Source organism: Alligator sinensis, unplaced genomic scaffold (assembly GCF_000455745.1).
Source record: "Alligator sinensis unplaced genomic scaffold, ASM45574v1 scaffold250_1, whole genome shotgun sequence".
NCBI classification, from domain to species: Eukaryota; Metazoa; Chordata; order Crocodylia; family Alligatoridae; genus Alligator; species Alligator sinensis.
In genome coordinates this window covers 2,340,712-2,359,248 of record NW_005841888.1, presented here as the reverse complement: position 1 = coordinate 2,359,248, position 18,537 = coordinate 2,340,712, and the positions used below count along the sequence as shown (strand labels likewise).

The following is an 18,537-nucleotide window of genomic DNA, read 5'->3' as shown; positions in this document are numbered from 1 at the left end:
GGCCAGAAAGTGACTAGCATATAGTAGATGCTGCTGTAAATATATAATTAAGTGCAACTTAGTGGAAGTCAGCAACATTGAACCAGGAATACAGTTTGCCTTTTCCAAATACACCTCTAAGTTTAGTACTAGAAATGTTATAACTCTGTAGATTTGATTTTGGCATTTTAATACATAACATTTTTATTTCAGGTAACTGGGACCATCCATGTCCAATGGCCCTTTACTATCCTACCAGTAAAGACGAAATGGAACAACGTAAGCTTTCATGTTCTTTTATTTGATCTGGAAAAACTTGTAGAACTTTTACTGTCATCTCAGCTCAATGGATTGAAGTCATCAAATTCATTCCACAGCTATGACACACTAAAAAGAGCCAAAAGCACAGCAGAGAAAAGGACACTAACATTAAAAAGGAATAAAACTTCTGGCTGTCTTTCTCCAATGGATGGGCAAGTAAATACTATCTTTACAAACCAGGTCCATAGGGATAATAATGCTGCTAGGTCTCTGGAAGAAAGTGGTGGCATCAAAAGGCAGAAAAAACTGAAGAGTTCAAAAAAGATTAGAATGCAGCCATCAGGAAAAATCGATGCAAACATCACCACAGACACTGCTAAACTGCTCTTGTCGTGTCTCTTACCGTGGGGTGTGGATAAAGAATTAGACAATCTCTGTGTTAGATATTTAGATATCTTAAGACTACAGTGTCCAGTTTCTTTTGGACTTGTGTCAAATGAAAATCACATATCACTAATGCTGCCAGGATGGAATTCTGCTCATTGTGGTGTGCTGGAAGAACACACATTGATCAACTTGGTTTCCAGAAAAGTGCTAGATTTGTCAAACAGATACACCACTGCAGCTCAAGGACAAATTGAAAAGAAAAATGGACTAGAAAATGATGTTGAGGGCACACAGATATCACAAACTATTTTCTCCTTATTGAGGAAGGTAGCTTTAGTCAACAAGATAGTTGACATGCCCTTCGAACTAACCAATGGAATTGACAGGTAAGAACTTTTTAATAATTGCTGCTACTTGTTTCGTATTGATGGGGATATATGCATATATGTGTCATCCAGTTATTTTCTTAAATGTAGGAAGTTATGCAGTGGTGTTCACAGCAGGCTTATTTACATGGACTCTATTTAAATTAGAGGCAGATTTGGGAGGATCTACATGCTCTTTCAGAATACGTGTTGGGGGTATGTTATCTTTTTATTGAAGAAAAGAACAAACTGAGGAACAGACACTGGATCAAGGTCTGTGACAGAGATGGGCATAGACCTGAATGACTCTAGTTCTTCCTCCATGCCTTTAAGATCTGCAGTACTACAAGTGAAATTGTGAAATTTCTGAATCCCCTCAAAATAGAAACAAGACCTGCCAGCAGCTTTCTACTCTGCTGTTCTAACATGCATGCCCTGTTACTGATGTAATGCTTCTACCACAAAAGCCAATGGCTTTAAAGCTGAAGTTAAGAATACATCAGACATAGGAAGATTTGCCTAGTTCCCTTACCTAGAGTACAAAAAAAATCTAGTACCCAATAAAGACAGCTGTTTGAGAGCTGAATGCTTTCTCTGTCCCTGCGTTTTGATAACCTGTCCCAAATTGCATTTACATTCCTTGAAACAAATTTACTTGGATGAATGCTTTTTCAGCATCAAAGGAAAAATAAGCTGTTTAATTATTTGGCCAAGCCAAATAGAGTGCGCTAATCAGATAGTGGATATTTTCCAAACACTCTTGTTATTTGACATACTTTGGTTGGTCTTAATTTAGTATTACAGTAAAAGCTGCGCTATCTAGCATCTTACAAGCCAGCATGCTCTACTAACCGGCATGCCGGCTTGTAAGATAAAGTGAAACCGGAAGTTCCCACTGTGGCACTTCTGGTTCCTCTGAGCCTCCACAGCTGGGGCAAAGCAGCCTGCACTGCTGAGCCCCCACGGCCCGGGGGCATAACAGGCTGCACGGGGGTGTGTGGGGCCTGCCTCCCTCTCCCACAGGGTCCGCAGGATGGCTGGCAATGCAGCGGGAGGGGTGGAGGGACGCCCCAGACGTGGCAGGAGAAGTGGCAGCCGGGGTCACTCATTAACCACCATTTGTTATCTGGCATCCACCGGTTCGCTGCAGTGTTCTAAGCAGCTGGGGGCTACACAGGACACAGGCGGCACCAGTGAGGCATGAGCACTCCCACTGTCAGTTGCACAACATGCAGGAACCCCCCCGTAACTGTATCGTGTGTGGGCACCCTAGCCACAGGCTTCCCTGGCATGATAAACAGTGCTGCCCCTGGGTTGAGGCCAGGAAATGGAAGACAGAGGAGAGAGGGGGAGGCAGAGTCCCCAGCTGCTGCTGCAAACCAAGTAATGTGGGGAAATGGCACTCAGATGGGAGCCTAGGGGCCACAGTTACCTCCACACAAGCTGCATGTAGCACATGGGCTGCCAGTTGGACAACCCTGGTCTAGAGACAAAAAATGCATGGATCCTATTTAGCCTATTCCTACATAGAAGCACGCATCTTTTGGGAGGCTGGGGGCACTAAGACTCTCTAGGAAGGTCTATTGCCTTGTAGGAAACAGACTTATGAATATATAGTATATATAATAAATATATATACTATATAATATATAATACATAATATATAATAGTATATATAATAAACAAAAAGTCCATTAAAAATAGATGAATAGGTCATAGTTACTTGTGGTCCAAATTCCACATGTACCTCTGTGTCAGGCAAAATAACTTAATGTTAAATCAAAACATTTCAAATCCAGCTGGAGCATGTTGATTATTCTTTGGCTCATTTCCCATTTCAGTCAGGTCACTGTTCCCCAACGTGAAAAGAACCTTAGAGTGAAGTGGATGCAAACAAAGTATAGCTTTACAGGCATGATAGCCCAGTTTCCTTCTGCAGGTAATGGCATTGAGGGAAATTGGCTAAGTATTGGGATCCATAGAAAAAGTTATCAGGTACTTAAGGTATATTGCCCTGATATAAGGTCTCTTGGCTTGATGTGAAATTTGGATTATCAGCCAGTGGACCCAGATTCTATGCCCCTCCTTACTATTTTTATGATTTCATGTCATCTGTGTCACAAACCCACCCACAGGATACTCTCAGAGCTGTACCACTGCTTGTCTCAAGGAACAGACTGAAGTTTTCCCTGGACTAGCTTCTTATCACCAGGGGCCTCAGCTTCGCTGCTCTTAAACTGGACCTCAAAGCTACAGCAAGAGAATCTTTTCCAGCTCTAGGTGTCCTCCCCCTTTCCACAGAAAGAGCTAGCCTGGAATATTCACTTGCAGTGAAATCATTCTTTCCACAGGCAATCAGTAAGGAGACAGAACAACAAAAGTATTTATTATGTAGGAGAAAAGAATTATATAAGTAAAACCAAACATAAATTTGGGAACAGAATTAAAAGACAAGATTCTTACGTTTTTATCTGGCTATACCCTTCCTGAAAAACCTTCCAGTATCTCCAGAAAATCAGTCTTCCTGATGATTCTACTAGCCCTGGCTACTGGAGACCCAGGGCTCTTCCCCAGGCCTGTGATCATCCATAACAAAACATATCATACAGATAGCCTCTTAAATAACTCCTAGCTAACCCCTCTCATCAACATTCCCATGAGTCACCAAAATCCTAATAAATCCTAAATAAAGTTCCACACATGCCTCTGCACCAGGTGAACTATTCTGAGATGTCAGTCTTGGGTTGTTACTTTCAATGATTTACCTGGCTGCTGTGCATATAGAGCTTTTTCTTTTACCTTTATTGCAAATTTAAAGTTATTTTAGGAAGGAAATTATCTCATTAAAGGCTTTGCACCCAAAGACAAAAAAGATGCAGAGCAGCAGCACTGTTAGCAGTGACTATGACTTCCCACCACTCACCCAGCCAGGGTGGGGTGGGCATGGGACGGAGCCGCTGTGCTGCCTCTGGACAAGCAGCGTGCAGCTGCAGGAACCACACTGCCCGGATGAGCCATGGCTTTGTCCCGCACCCGCTCTGCCCTGCCTGGGAGAGTGGCGGGAGGGAATGAGGGAGCATGTACCTCCAGATCAGAGCAGGGTGGGTGGCAGAGCAAGAGCTACCTGAAAATTCACCATAACTCCTGCCGCCCGTTCAGAGTGCAGCCTGGTGCAGCTCTGTCCCCACCCACCCTACCCTGCCCCACACAGATCTGGGGTCAAATGCCCCCCTTTGCCCTCCTGGGCCATTGGCAGGAGGAGCAGCAGGAACCACCGGTTGAGCCACCAGATGAGCAGCCCCCCCCCCCCCCACCTGGCTCTGGCTGGGCAGCACTTGCCCCAGCTCCGGTCCCTCTCTCACCACGGGGAACATTGATCTGCTCCCCCGACACACTCCTCCTCTTCTCCCTCCCCTTCTACCACAACACACTTACCAACTGCATGCAGCTGTTTTGACCATCGTAAAGATGAAACCCACATTGAAACGTCGAAACAGGATGTCAATTTATAAATGTTGTAAGTGACGTTCATTGCAACTCAGTCATAAGTCAAGGACTGCCTGTACTATAAATATAATGATCCTGCATCAAACATTTTACCTAGCAAAGGCAAACCCATAAAATTGAATTCTGTGCTGTGCAGATGATTAAACAATTTTATAAAAATAGAAGTCTCACTGAGCTCCAAATCTTAGATTCTGCCCAATATTTAGGGGCATTTGGATCTAGGATTTCAGTCTTCAGCCTTTACCTACCCAGAGGATTCACTTGGGAGAGAATGAAAGTGGTTCTTCCATTTCTATCTTCTATCAGGATTTCTGCCAACTCAGGCAGTCTCCAGGTGCAGATGATCCTCATGGCAGCATAACTGGTAGAGCTTGCCAGTAATTTGTGTAGAATCAGTGTAGGTCTTTTCTCCCTTGGCCACACCTCAGCCAGATCTGTCTGCTTTTAATGCTGCAGTTCTACTCCTTGTCACTCACATGTGGCATCCTGGGAGTAAGTCAGGTAAGTTTCATGAACTTTTTTTATAGCTTATATGCAACAACCTTTCTTGATCTATTAGCATACTTTTCCTGCTGCTGAATGATGAGCTACAATATGTGGTCCACTTCCTCAACCTCTGCCACATTCTAACCAGCAGCCCTAATAAGCAGACAATTAACTATATTGAATACTTTTTTGTCAAACACTAGCTGAGCCCATAAGCCCTGTATTCATTTAAGCCTTTCCCTCTTATAATGCTGAGAGTGCCATAGTAAGATTCCCCTCATCATCATCATAATTGTGTCCCACCGTAGTATGATACTAACCTTTACCTTCCATTAAACTACAGGAAATGCTTTCAGACACCTTAGATGCAATTTTTGCTTTTTAGTAAGCAAAGATATGTGCTGAACAGGTATGCAAAGGATTTTGTTCTGCTTCCCAGCATCAGTAAAACTACAAGTGAAGTCGCATCACAGTCAAGAACCATTATTTTCACTTAGAATCAAAATTGCGTGGAATGGAACTACTGGACAAGGTTACTGAGACAAAAACATTGAGGTCATTTAAAGCAACAATTAGCTGTCATTGTGAAAAGAATGTTGTACAGCCAAGGGAATGAACTCCAGCCTTTTTAGAAGGGTTTTTTTTTTTTTAATGCTTTAAAATTTTCCAGTCAGTCAAGGAAATAAAATGTACAATTTACACTCTATCATGACAATGTTTTCTTTGTATCTGAAAAATTGATGAAGGCTTTGAAATATGTTAACTGAAATAACTTTTCATATCTTAACTTAAGGGCACTTCAGTCTCTTAATTCATTATGAAAAATAACCATTATCTTGGCCATTCAAGATTAGAATAAAGATACCTCACATTGTCTCAAAGTGTTAAAGAATGTTTGTAACAAGGCACCCCTCAGCACTGACTCTTTTTCAAGTGGTCGTGAGCCACCACATTCAATACACTGACACTTCATCTTTACTCCCCACAGCTGACTTGTACCTTTCTTTCCCATTTCCAAGTATTCTTGCTTCTTCATCAGCCTTAAATATCTGGGAAACATCAAATGGGGCATCAAAAAGTTCAACCAGAATCCCTCTCTCAGCCTGTCACATATGATTAGTGTGGCCCTGCCATCCCTGAGGTGGAACTAGACCAGGTTGCACCCCCTCTGCATGCAAATTTATAGAGGATCCCAGGTTCATGACAAGGACACCTTGCTAATTAGCACGTGGATTGTTCATGGTGAGGTATCTGAATTACACACACACAGTGAACAGTGCTGAGTTGTGGGGTCACCATGACTAGAAATGTTGACTCTGGTGGGGCCCAGCCCACTGAACTGTATGATAAATCATGAGCCTTTTGGCTTTGGATTAATATCATGCATAGTTTGTTCTATCTGTAAGTAGGTAAAAAAAGTAAAAATGTGCATATAATCAAATTATTACAGGTAAGTTTATTTCAAGGTCAGTGGGTGTGTCTACACAAGATGCTTTACTGCACGTTAGATTAATCATTGCACAGTAAATCATCACCGTGTACATGTGTGCACTATTTACTGCACAGTAGATTAGTCTAGAGTGCAGTTAGCTACCACCTGTAAATACAAGTAGTAAACATGTGTAGATGCTGATGCTGCTTCCAGTCAGCCCCAACACCCAGGGGCCACAGGGGTCAGGGAACACTCCTGGTCCTGTCACTGCTCAGCTTCTGGCTTCTCCCAGGATCCAAGCAGCACCAGGACAGGGTAGATCTCTGCCCCACCACACCTCTCCCCTCCCTCTCATCCCCCCCATGTCCCAGTGCTGCTTAGCTCCCACCTCCCCAAGGGAGCTGGGAACCGAGTAGCAGTGGGACTGGGGAGGTCTCTGCTTCTCCACCCAGCAGGGGCCTGGATGGGAGCTATCCCACTTTTGGGTGGAGGTGAGGATTTTTTGGTACAAAAGTGGAGGTTTTCTGGGTGGGAATTTTCTGGTCCAGAAGTGGGACAAATCCCAGCCAGCCCTCATCTTCACAAGGAAGCCCTTCTGGGAATGGGGCTTGTCTCCATCTGCACAGGGCCAGGAGAGCTCTGCAGCAGCAGCTGTCTCCTGCCCCCATGTACATCATGACCCCTCCCAATGTGCACATGGGTAGGAGAAAGATGCCACTGCAGCCAGCAGAGCTGTTCTGGCCTGTGCGCATTGAGACCAGCCCCTGTGCTCCCTACAAGACCCCAGGCTAGCACCCTGGGGGAGCCTGGAGCTCCCCCTGGCTGCTGCAGGGGGCCAGAGCAGGGAAGGAGTATCCCTATACCAGTACCAGGATTTGCACCCAACAGGGAACGCATGTAAACGTGCTCACAGGGAAGGCTAACTGCTCAGTATTTTACTGCTGAAGTTAGCCTTTATAGCATTAATAGCACACGCACACGCACACGCACCCAGTGTTCTCAATCTTATTCCTCACTTCCATGTGCTCAGGGAGAGCAGGCTGTGACAGTAGAGGGGAGGGGAAGGTGATGCAGGGGGAAGAAGCAGGGGACAGAGAAGGCACGGGGGCTACCTGAACCTCCAAATTTATTTTCCCTGCTGTAGCAGTGGGAGAGGGAAGAAATCAAGGCAGATCTCTTAATAATTAGATTCTGTCTGGAAAAATACGACAAATTTTAAAAATTTTCAGAATCTAGTTACTGGAGGGTAGTCTTCTATTCAGGGTCATCTTATATTTGAGTAAATACAGTATTTGTATGTGAACAAAGATATTCATTTGGGAGCAATAGTATTCACCGTTTAATATTTGTTATACATCATTCCATTGTTAACAAGGGTTCTTATCCAGTTAAGGGACTGAAATGAAAACAAACAATTTATGTTACCAATCATATGCAAGTAATGATTTGGACTTAAGAGTAAATGCTCCAGAAACAATAGGCTGAAATATGTATGTCTAATGACTTTTTGAGTAAGACATAATTGAAGGAATCTTATTGTGTTCATGAACATTTCACAAATGGAAAGAATGTGTTAAATTTGACAGAAAATTTATTTTAAAAATTAATTTTACTAGGCTTCAACCATTATTTGCTTTTTCCTTCAATTCCTGGGATAACTATTTGTACGGGGGAAAATACTAGTATTCACAGTAAATCAAGCTTCTGCTGTTTGTGAATTATGTTCTTGAATTAATCAGCGACACTGTGCACTGAACCATACTCTTTAGGAGCACTAGGTTATACAGACTAGTGTCTTAAATTGTAAGTCACTTAATATAGTCACAAATGTTGCAGTAATATTTAAAATGTTTTAGTATTGTGAAATACAATGGAGACCTCTAAAAGTCAAACTGCCTTGTATAGAGTTAACTTTTGCTCTGTACAAACAGCAAAGCAAGTCAAATAGCTTATGAATGTGATTTCATCATTTGAATTGCATTTTGTTTATATAATATATGAATGTTGCAGGGGCCAAATGGTGAAGTCAGGAATGCTGGCTGAGTAAGCACTGCAGCATTTGATCCCATAATAGCATCACAGTGAATTCATCACAGTTTTGAAACTGCATGTTGTTAGAGAGAGAGAGCCATGTTAGATGAAGTCAGGCAGGAGGCACCTTATAGAGCAGGGGTGAGGAGGGGAGAAGTGCAAAATATGGCCTGTGGGCCGGATCCAGGGCAGAGCTGTGATCTGCTTCCTCCACGCTGCTGCCCACGGAGCCTGTGCCCATTACAGGGCATGCTGAATCCAGGATCTGATCCTCAGAGGGATTTTGTCTGGCCTGTGGTAGGTCCTTTGGTTCTGCCCAGACCAGGCGCAGGAGGCAGCCCGGACCATGGCACATACAACAGGTCCTGCCACCCTGAGCACGGCAGGGTTGGGGCAGCTCAGCAACCAGACTTGCTTCCTGGCAGTCCTGGTGGTGGCAGCTTCATCCAGCTGTCAGCGCCACTGGACCTAGCCCCTTTCCCCAGACATCCGAACGAGGGCATGGGATGGGGCTGTGGGTGGGTGAGGAGTGGTGTTTGGAAGTGGGATGGGTGGGCAAGGCCCAAATGATGAGGCAGGACTGCAGGGTGGTGATAGTGCAGGGCTGGGGCCTGGGCAGAGCCGTGATCCACTCCTCAAACATCCCTGCAACGGGTGTGGGTTCCATGGGCAGGGCCATGCAAGGAGCAGATTGAAACTCTGCCTTAGCCCTGGCCTTGCACTGTCACTGCCCCAAGAGCCAGCACCCAGCCTTGGATACAGCTCCCTGCCCACCCTTGGCCCCATCCCATCCACCTGCCTGGTCACCCTGCCCGTGTGGGTCTTTGCTGGTCACCATGGAGACCCCAGGATCGTGGGGTGGTGACAGTGTGGAGCCAGGGCCCAGGGCCTGGGGCAGAGCTGTGATCTGCTCCCTGCACACCCCTGCCCATAGAACCAGCACCCATTGTAGGGGTGCACAGGCAGAGGATTATGGCTCTGCACGGGGCCAGAGCTGGGATTGTTTTGGTCATCTGTTGTGTGGGAGGGGAGGGGGTACTGACCCAGACCATGACATAAGCCTTCATAAGGAAGAGCTCACTTCATCAGATTCTTCATCACAAAGCTCATCAAAGCTTAGCAAAGGATTAGCACCATTAGGAATGTATCAGTATGTGTGTATTTGTGTGTGTTTTAAATAGCAGGTAAGGGCCAAAACTATTATTCTCTGGATAATCCCCCTAGGTATTGGAGCAGTACATCTGCAAATTAATTGTTGGCAGGATTGATCTCTATATTAAAAGAATGCAGTGGCTATTGAGAGTATAAAGACCCCAAAAATGCTAATACTGTATTTGTCAAAATGTTTGCAAGGGTGCCCAAGTCTTTTATGTAGTGATTTAATGTTCTTTTTAGTTCACAGAAATTAGAATTTATACGTAACAGGTGGAGAAATACAGAAATATTCAGCCCTTCATTTCACAGTTTCTATGGAGAGTCATCAAACTGTAAGTATGTAGGGATCCAATAATGACGATACATACTTTGCTTTTATTTGAGCTATTTGTTTATGTTAGACAAAACACTGTGTGTATATTGAAGCAATGAATATCATTTTATTGCCATTTATAATCTTGGATTTAAATTTTATTTTCTTTATTGTTTATATGTATTAGCTTGTTTAGCTTGTACTTGACCTGCTATATTTGTTTTTATGTGATGCTCACAAAAGCATGTAAGCCACATGTTGACCATACAGTGATACCTACTAAAATCAAATGCACATTTTTTGTGACAACATGATATCCAGTTGCATTTCCTAGGAAATTTCCTAACCATGTGAAAAACAAGAGAGTATGTAATAAAAGAAAAAACAACTGCTTTTTCCATCCTGTTCCCTGTCTCCCTCAGCACCATCACACATGCCCACAATGACATACACAAACCTACAAGCAAATTGTTGTTTTCGTAATGCAACATTCCTCATGATTTTCCAGTAATGCTCTTAGATTTGGCTTGAGGCAGAATGAAATAGTCTGCACTCCAACGTCCCTCAGGCAATAGTTTACCAATGTTGGCTTGCCGGCCAGTCCATATTTGTTTGTTTTTACAATATTTAACCAACCAAAAATGTAAAGAACAAAACCAAGCCAAATACAGATGATGTATTTGTTACCGTGTATTGTCAAGCAAATCTAATATGATGTTACTACATAGTAAAATCTGGCTAAGCTCATAATGCAATTCTTCTGCAGCAAATCCTGTTGCTTTTCCATATAAAAGATGTATGCAAATGAGTTCTTACACTTCCTAAAAGGAGTGTTCTGTAGATTCTTCCATCTCGCTTCCGCTCAGGAACTGCAGTGTTCTACTTGAGATTTCCATGAACCATGCAGGAGTGCCTGTAGGGGTGACAGATGATGAGCGGGAAACTTGGGGTAAAATTATGAGGGGCATTGAAGATGTTCACCTCAGATAGGAGCCAGAACGCTCTTAGGTGCTTCTAGATAATGAACCCCTTTGTTCTGGATTACACGTCTGTTCTGAATCTGAAAAATAGAACTGCTATATCTGATTGGTACGGATTGTATTGTTTGTTCCAAAAATGAGTACTTGATTCAGCTGGAGTAGCATCAAGGAGACACTGCCTCCTTTGGCATAATGCTCACCCCCTATAGAAGCAGTAGCATCCAAAATCCCAGGGCCTAACTCCTTACTACTACGTATCTACGAAGTGGATGAAAATGTAATTATATGAAAAATAACATTTGGCACCCTCTTTACATTCATTGGATCTGCTCTTCAAATCTGGCTGACACATGTTAGGCACAGGATAGACATGAAAGCCAAAGTTAGATGTATACCTCCTACGACACTCTAGGGACTACACTCTGATCTACTCTGGGGGTGGCTACAGGACTTCTAAGCCATCTCACTTGTGCCAGTTAGTATTACCCCAAACCATTGCTCTGAGCAAGGATGACTAGACTACAGCCACAATCTTTCCCCAATACCAACTCTGTACTATGCAAGATTGCCCCTCAGTAAGGGAGTCTCCAGCTGACTCAGCAGAATCCTCAATTTATCTTTTGCTTTCAGATACACATGTCTTGCCAGGTACACCTTTTCCATCATGTACCCTTTTGCCTTGTCCCTTCCACCTTTGCCAAAATCTTATCTAAAGCTTAATCTCCTTCTGCCTTAACTTTTATAAAATCCTGTATCCCTCTCCCATGTTACTTCCTGCTTTTTCTTATATGGAAAAGAATGTTACTACAGCCTCTTCAACAAGCTCCTTTCACTCAAAAATTGCTTGCTTTTGTTGTGGAAAAAAAAATCATTGTTCTTTTTATTGTATCTCATGGACTCATCACCTCATTTAAAATATCATCTGAAAACATTTCTTTCTTTTCCTGATTGCTCTCTGTTTTAACTATATTTCATTTGGTTTTTTAGATTTAATATTCATAAAGCATTTCTCTGCATATTTCTAGGTTGAACATAAACTTGTTACCATATAATGCAATGCCCATTAATAAAATAATTTGTAATTCATATTGACTAGTACTAGAGGTTAGATATAATACAATATCAGCTTGAATATAAGAGAAAACTGAACTATCGAATCCTAGAGGAAGAATACATGTTCAAATATACCAAAGAAGAAACTTTAAAATAAATATAAGAATCCCACCCCCCACAATATTTGATCTAGAACATATTTTGAAATCTTTTCCATAATGCTAAAATTTATTGTCTAGTATTACCACTATTGAAACATATCTTCAGCTTTTATAAATCTTCATAGCTCCACTTATGTCCCTGAGGCCCCTGGCAGATGTTACACTTAAGATATGATTAACCAGTTCATGCATTTAAGGACTTGATAAAACAAGGAATAAGCTACAAAATTATTGAACAAAATAGATTCCCGCTGCAGCTAACATTGTACGTGGCCAAGCCAATCAGTTGATTAGGGCTCCTGGCCTCAGAGGTGCATCACAGGCAAGGGCAGCCCTTGACTCCGATGGGCTTCCAAGGCTGAGAGCACTGATCAGCTCACTGGCTTGCTACTACTGATGCTGATATGGTTCATTACACTGCAGAAGCAAACACTGTTGCTAAGTGTACATGAAGTAAAATGCATGGAAAGTATTGTGAATTGATATTCCAAGAAATTCTGGGACAGGAGACTATATATGTGTTGATGACCTTTTGGCTCTATGAATGGCCACACATCATACAATAACCAAATTTTAGTTCTTGGGTTACCATCTTGCACTAAGTAATATTTTACTAGAATGCTGAGTTCATATTTACTGTTCCATTTTTTTTTTGGCGAAAGATTCATAGGCAGAGGGGATCATTATGAGCCTGTAAGCACTGGCCACAAAAAAGTTATGTATAGTCTCTTCGGCCAGCTGTGCCGAAGAGCTTTTGGGCACCCACCACCGTCTTCAAGCAGTATCATTTAAAGCAAATGTCAGGTATTCTGTTTATTACATCTCACACAAAACTTGGCAATAATCAAACACCTTTCCTGGTATGCGTACCCCATTGTAGAATGTATGGACACAAGTTTAATTACATTCAGTGAACTTCATTGGAAGGAAAGGCAGGAGTTTTTCCATAGTTGAAGCTGAGGGTTGCTTTTCCATCTCTTCTCTCCTTTCCCTTCATTCCCACTGTCTTCTGTTTCAAGAAAGGACATTTCACTAAAGGTGATAATTTTTTCCAGGTTGCATTTTTTTTTTGCTCAAATATGAGTAGAGATTTGGACAAGTTGTTTTTGAAATACATCTCTTTATAAAAAACAAATCATATTTTCAATATTCTTTGAATACTTTTCAGCCTTGTCTTATTTCAGACATGGCTCATCCTTGGAATTTCAGTAAGACTTGTTTGAATGATACTGGTGAAATCTAATGAACGGAATCAATTCTGAAATAGGGAAAAGATTTATTTGGGCAAAAGAAACAGACTGAAAGAGACTGTTTCCACAAACCTCTGTGCAAAGAAGGGACTGGATTTAACAGAGCTCTACCCAATATCTTTATAAAAATTGGTAATGGAAATGTGGTATAAACCATAAACCAGTCTTTTATAAATAAAGTTCATTCTTTGAATTTGGGATTTGGAATTTAGAGGCATGCATTTATGCATATATTGCAGGGTAAACATATAAAGAACATTGCATATATTTTCAGATAAAAGTGGATCTCGTTTTCCTGATCCTGGGAATATTTCACTGGTGAAACTCATTTCTTGCTGGAGAGAGCAATCTGTAAAGGTAAGAAATTGTGTGTATTAATTGCGATAATATTTAAAAAGTGATATTGATCACTGTTTTGTGTACTTTTCAAGTTTGTGATGCAGGATGGTAGGTGGAGATGTGTGGTGAAATTATAACAAATTCAAATGAGTCATGTGTTCTCTGGAGCAAGAATTTTCACATTGAACTGCACTATATTTATTATAGGAAAAATTTTGCTTTTTAGAGTACATGTTTGCAGATGGTAAGATAACTATCATCTTAGGTCTAATCTAAAGAGATGCCAAATAGCATGAATCATTTTACTATTCAGTGTGCTTGCTTATCAGGTGAATAGTGTGTATTAGGCAATAAGAGTGAGAGTTATATCTACCCATATAAAAACTTGCAAATTTCATAAAAATGTTCAATGCTTCTGAGAGAGTAAGAGGAACATAATGCTAGTGTACAGTTGCGCTGTCAAAGAACTGGACATGATGGTCCTTAAAGCATGTGAAGTCAGGGTCAGATTCCTTACTCAGTATGATATCCTTCAAGAGTGGTCTAAAAACCTAACAGTCCCAGGGTAGCTTTAACTTTACCTTTGGTAGTGCACATATAGGACCACATCAGAGTTTGACTGCTCAGAAAGGCCTAGACAGTGGGTACGTTCAGAGAGAAGGGGTCAAGGCTGGGACAGCTGAAACCCTGACAGGTGCTCAGAATCCTATGTGCACACCCATCTTAAAGGGGAAGTACAGAAAGAACAGAGGCCCCAAGGTGGGGTTAGCCTGACTAGGCAGACCAGGACCCATGAGGTTACACCCTGCCCCAGAAACTGCTTCCCCAACAACCAACAGAACATCAGAGTCATGGCAGGTGAGAGACCAGAGGTGAGGTGGGACCAGGTAAGGACCAACAAGTGGGGTGGACCACAGTGGTGATCAGTTGCCAGGGTAGCTACCCTCCCTATTGAGTCCCACTTGAGATCATAGTCCTTAGATACTGTCATCTGGTAAGACCCACATAGATTCACATATGTTAGGGGCTGGAAGGGACTTCACAAGATCATCAGGTCCAGCCCCCCTGCATTTGGGCAGGACAGCTGGATGACCCCTGCCAGGTGAGCATCCAGACATTTTTTGAAGATTTTTTTAACATAATGCGTTGCTCACCTGCTCAGCTTCTGAAGCCCTTGGCAGACATTAATTACACTTAAAACATGATTAGTCTGTTAGTCACATCTTAAACAGTGACCTGGCTACACATTCAGGGAATTAAAGGGACCACAAAAAGGGAAAACAGTCACAAAAATATTACTAAAAACATACTTTTGTGGCTTGTTTCCATCATGCCTTAAATTTAATACGTGGTGGGGTTAGGACCACACTGGTTTATTTAAAAGTGTGATGGGATCTGGTTCCCAGTCCCAACAATTTCTTGCCCTGCCATGCACAAGTGGCTCAGCAAAAGGTGCCATAGTTGGGGTCAGGGATCAGATCCCATCACACTTTTTTAAATAAATGTCAGTAAACAGCCTGAAACTCTTTGATGTCTTTAATTTATGGAGTGGCAGGTATATATCCAGGAAAACTGTATTTGCAATGTATTTGGTTGCATTAGGTCTGTGTATTTTGTACTTTCCAATTAATTGAGTAGAAGCTGCATTAATACCATGATTCTGGGCTTCTCTATTCAGGGAAGTTAGTATTCAGTAAATTTTGGAAGCCCAGAGTCATGGTATTAATGCAGCTTCTGCTCAATTCATTGGAAAGTACAAAATGTACAGACCTAAGAGCTCTCTCTCTTATCATGAACAATAATAGTATTTGCACAGGAGGTCAGTTCTGATTTGCAAAGTAGCCAGTGCACTGTAAATTCACATCCTAGATTACTGGGCACTAACTTCTTCAGGTAGATTAACCCTGCCCTTACATACTCCTGCACCTAAGAAAAGATCTTGCATCAGCCTGTCCATTTCAGCAAGCCAGTCAGCATTCTGCATCGTTGATTCAGAACTCCCTGTTTAATCATTTGCTGTGGAATTTTCCCAGGATCCTTTCTGGCAAGCACTTACTGAAAGGCAAGCAGCATAGACAAAGATACCTCTTAAAGGGTGGTGCAACTAGGGTTTTAAAAGCTTCAAATATAAACAAAGTGCTGGGACAAGACCATCAAAGAATGTCCAACTTTTTACTGAGCTCATACTTCAGCGTGCCTGTGAGCCTTACTTGCAGAAGTAAAAGAGTTAACCATTTACCATCAATGAACAGGAGTTAGGCTCTCTAGTCAGTTCCAGCAGGAGCATTGACCCCAGTCAGAATCCCCAGCCTTAGCTACAGCTAACACCCAGTCCCTCTGAGGAAGGCTTAAAAACCCCCGACACATGTAGCATCAGGGGGATGGAGAGAGGGGCAGAATTCTCTCTAAGTCCCAATGCAGCAACCAGAAAAGGCCAGAAGCATGGAAATACCCGAAGTAGAACACAGACACATCATCAGTAGCTGTCCAACCTCTTCTTGAACAGCTGCAATGATGAAGAGTCCACAACTTCCCTAGGCAGTCTATTCTGCTGCCTTACTTCCAGCAATGAAGAAGTTTTTCCTGATATACAATCTAAATCCACTTTGCAGCAACTTAAAGCCATTGGTTTGTGTCTTGCTCATTGCAGCATAAGAGAAAATATGTTTTTCCTCTTCTTTATGGCAGCCCTTCAAGTATTTTGAAACTGCTATCATGTCCCCTTTTAAGCATCTTTTCCACAAGCTGAATGGCAAAACTTCTTTAATACTTGGTTTGCATGGTGTTAAAATTCAAGTAGAGTTCACCTTTTCAGCATCCACTGTACTAGACACTATTATAGCTTAATATTTTAAAATTAATGGTGCTTAGAAACAGGACTTTTTCTTTTCATGTCATTTTAAGGAGAAATTATTTGCTCTTTTTCCAATCACACTTCATTGTTAGTTCAGAAATAAATGAAACACCCTTTTGCAACATTCTCCATAAATTATTGTATTAAATGTACATGTTCTCATATAAATAAAAATAACAGATACAGCATAGCCAAATTTTTAAACTCTTAATTTTAAACTCTTAATTTTTCATATTTTAAAAAGTCTCCTCCCCCATTATCACTGCAAAATGTATTAGGCTAAATTCTGATTTTATTTAGTACATTAATTTGTTTGGCAACTTTTGTACAAGATCTAATTACAAAAAAAAATTCCCAAGGAAAGTTCCGTTTCCCAGATCAGCCTACCTGTAGTGTAATCAAAACATGTTATTCCTTTTGTTGATTGTTAGCAGGGGAAAAAAATATCCTTGCCCCCTTGGGAATTTCTTTTGTGAATCCTTCATATAAAAAATATTTTTTCCCCATTCTCCCTGGCTCTTTTGCTTTGAAATGTTAAATACTGAAACGTGTCCTCCTCATTCCCTTACTGAATTTTGAATACCCACCTTGAATCATTTCAGCTGGAAAAATGTAATAGAAAATTACTTGATTCTGTCTTTTCTTCTCCTAGTTTTTTAAGATATTTTGTGTTAGATGAGTGCTTATGAAAGATGCCAGATTGACACACATGGACATTGAATATCTCTATCTCTCCATAGAACATTTGCAGTGTGGGCAAGCTTACTCATGCTATCCTTATGGGGTGCAAACAGAAGTGACAATTTTTTCCTGATCTGGCCACAAGAAACAGTCTATAGTCATGACCAAACAAGTGCACAGCTGCAGACTGCTTCAAAAATGGCCAATTCCCTTGAGGGTTCAAATGAAAATGTTTGAAAGCATAGCATCTTTTATAACTTGTGTCTGTGCTGCCTCCCGGCCTGTCACTGTTTTCAGAATGGGAGGGGGAAAGGACGTGGAGGGAGTTCAGTTTGTGAAGGGAGTTTAGTTTTTTCAGTCTCACTGGAGGGTGGCGCGGGTGAGGTGGAGCCCCTCCCCACCTGAGCTTCAATTCCCCCACCCCACCCTCCAGTGCTGGCGGGAGAACCCCTAGACTGAGCTCCCTCTGCTCCCTTTCCCCCTCCCATTCTGAAAACAGCATGGGCTGGCAGGGAGGTGGCAGGGAGGAAGGGTCATTGCTAGGTTCCCCTCCCCCTTAGAACCAACAGTGAACTTCTGTTTGGTCCCAGGGATCATTGTAACTTAGAATGCTTCCTGCAAAGCATTTTGAGTTATAGCCAAGAGCTGCACTTCTGTCTGTGCCCATAGTGTTCCTTGGTCCCTGATTTAGCAAGACCAGTTATATGAAAAAGAGTTTGGCTTATTTAGGGAAGACTGATAGTGAGTTCTGCTTTATATTATTAATCAGTAGTCCTGCCTACAGTGGTTGATAAACATGTATAAATGTTCTTAGGACTTGGAACCAAAGTACATACATCTAAGCATTAGCTACATGGCTTGTGGGATATAGGCAGACTCCTGTGCCTAGATTAAGCCCCACCAACGAAACAGGACTCCGTGTGGGTCTGCCCACCTAAGCTCAAGCAGCTGCTCCCGAGCAGCTGAGGGCCAGGTAATCCTGGCTCAGACTTGGTCTTTCTCCAGCATTTACATAAGCCCCCAATACTTGCCTACCACTTGTTCTTAAGTTCAGAAGCGAAAGGTTCCCATCTATCTTGGACTTGCTTGGAAGTGTTGCATGTGGTCTTCCTTGGGGTTCCACCTCCCCTACTCCCCTTCCATGCGCCAACCTGATGGTCTTGACTATATGATGGATGGCTTAAGCTCTCTTGGACACTGGTATGTGTGTCATCACCCCAATTGGGCCTCTAATGAATTTTAATAAACACAGCATCTGGGTGCATGCTGGTCATAGACCAGCCAATCTTCCTGCTGTGCTCTG

At 42.2% G+C, this 18,537-nt stretch overlaps 1 protein-coding gene across 5 annotated transcripts in view; it reads left to right on the top strand.

Annotated features, from left to right (window-relative positions):
• Positions 1 to 18,537, top strand: part of WDR72 (WD repeat domain 72) — a 241,488-nt gene that overhangs the window by 122,659 nt on the left and 100,292 nt on the right. For all 5 annotated transcript variants that reach the window (XM_025197090.1, XM_025197094.1, XM_025197089.1 and 2 more), the window contains 3 exons: positions 193 to 1,013; positions 9,844 to 9,935; positions 13,635 to 13,717. In XM_025197090.1, coding sequence (XP_025052875.1) covers positions 193 to 1,013; positions 9,844 to 9,935; positions 13,635 to 13,717 — 996 coding nt within the window. The remainder of the gene's footprint in view (positions 1 to 192; positions 1,014 to 9,843; positions 9,936 to 13,634; positions 13,718 to 18,537) is intronic.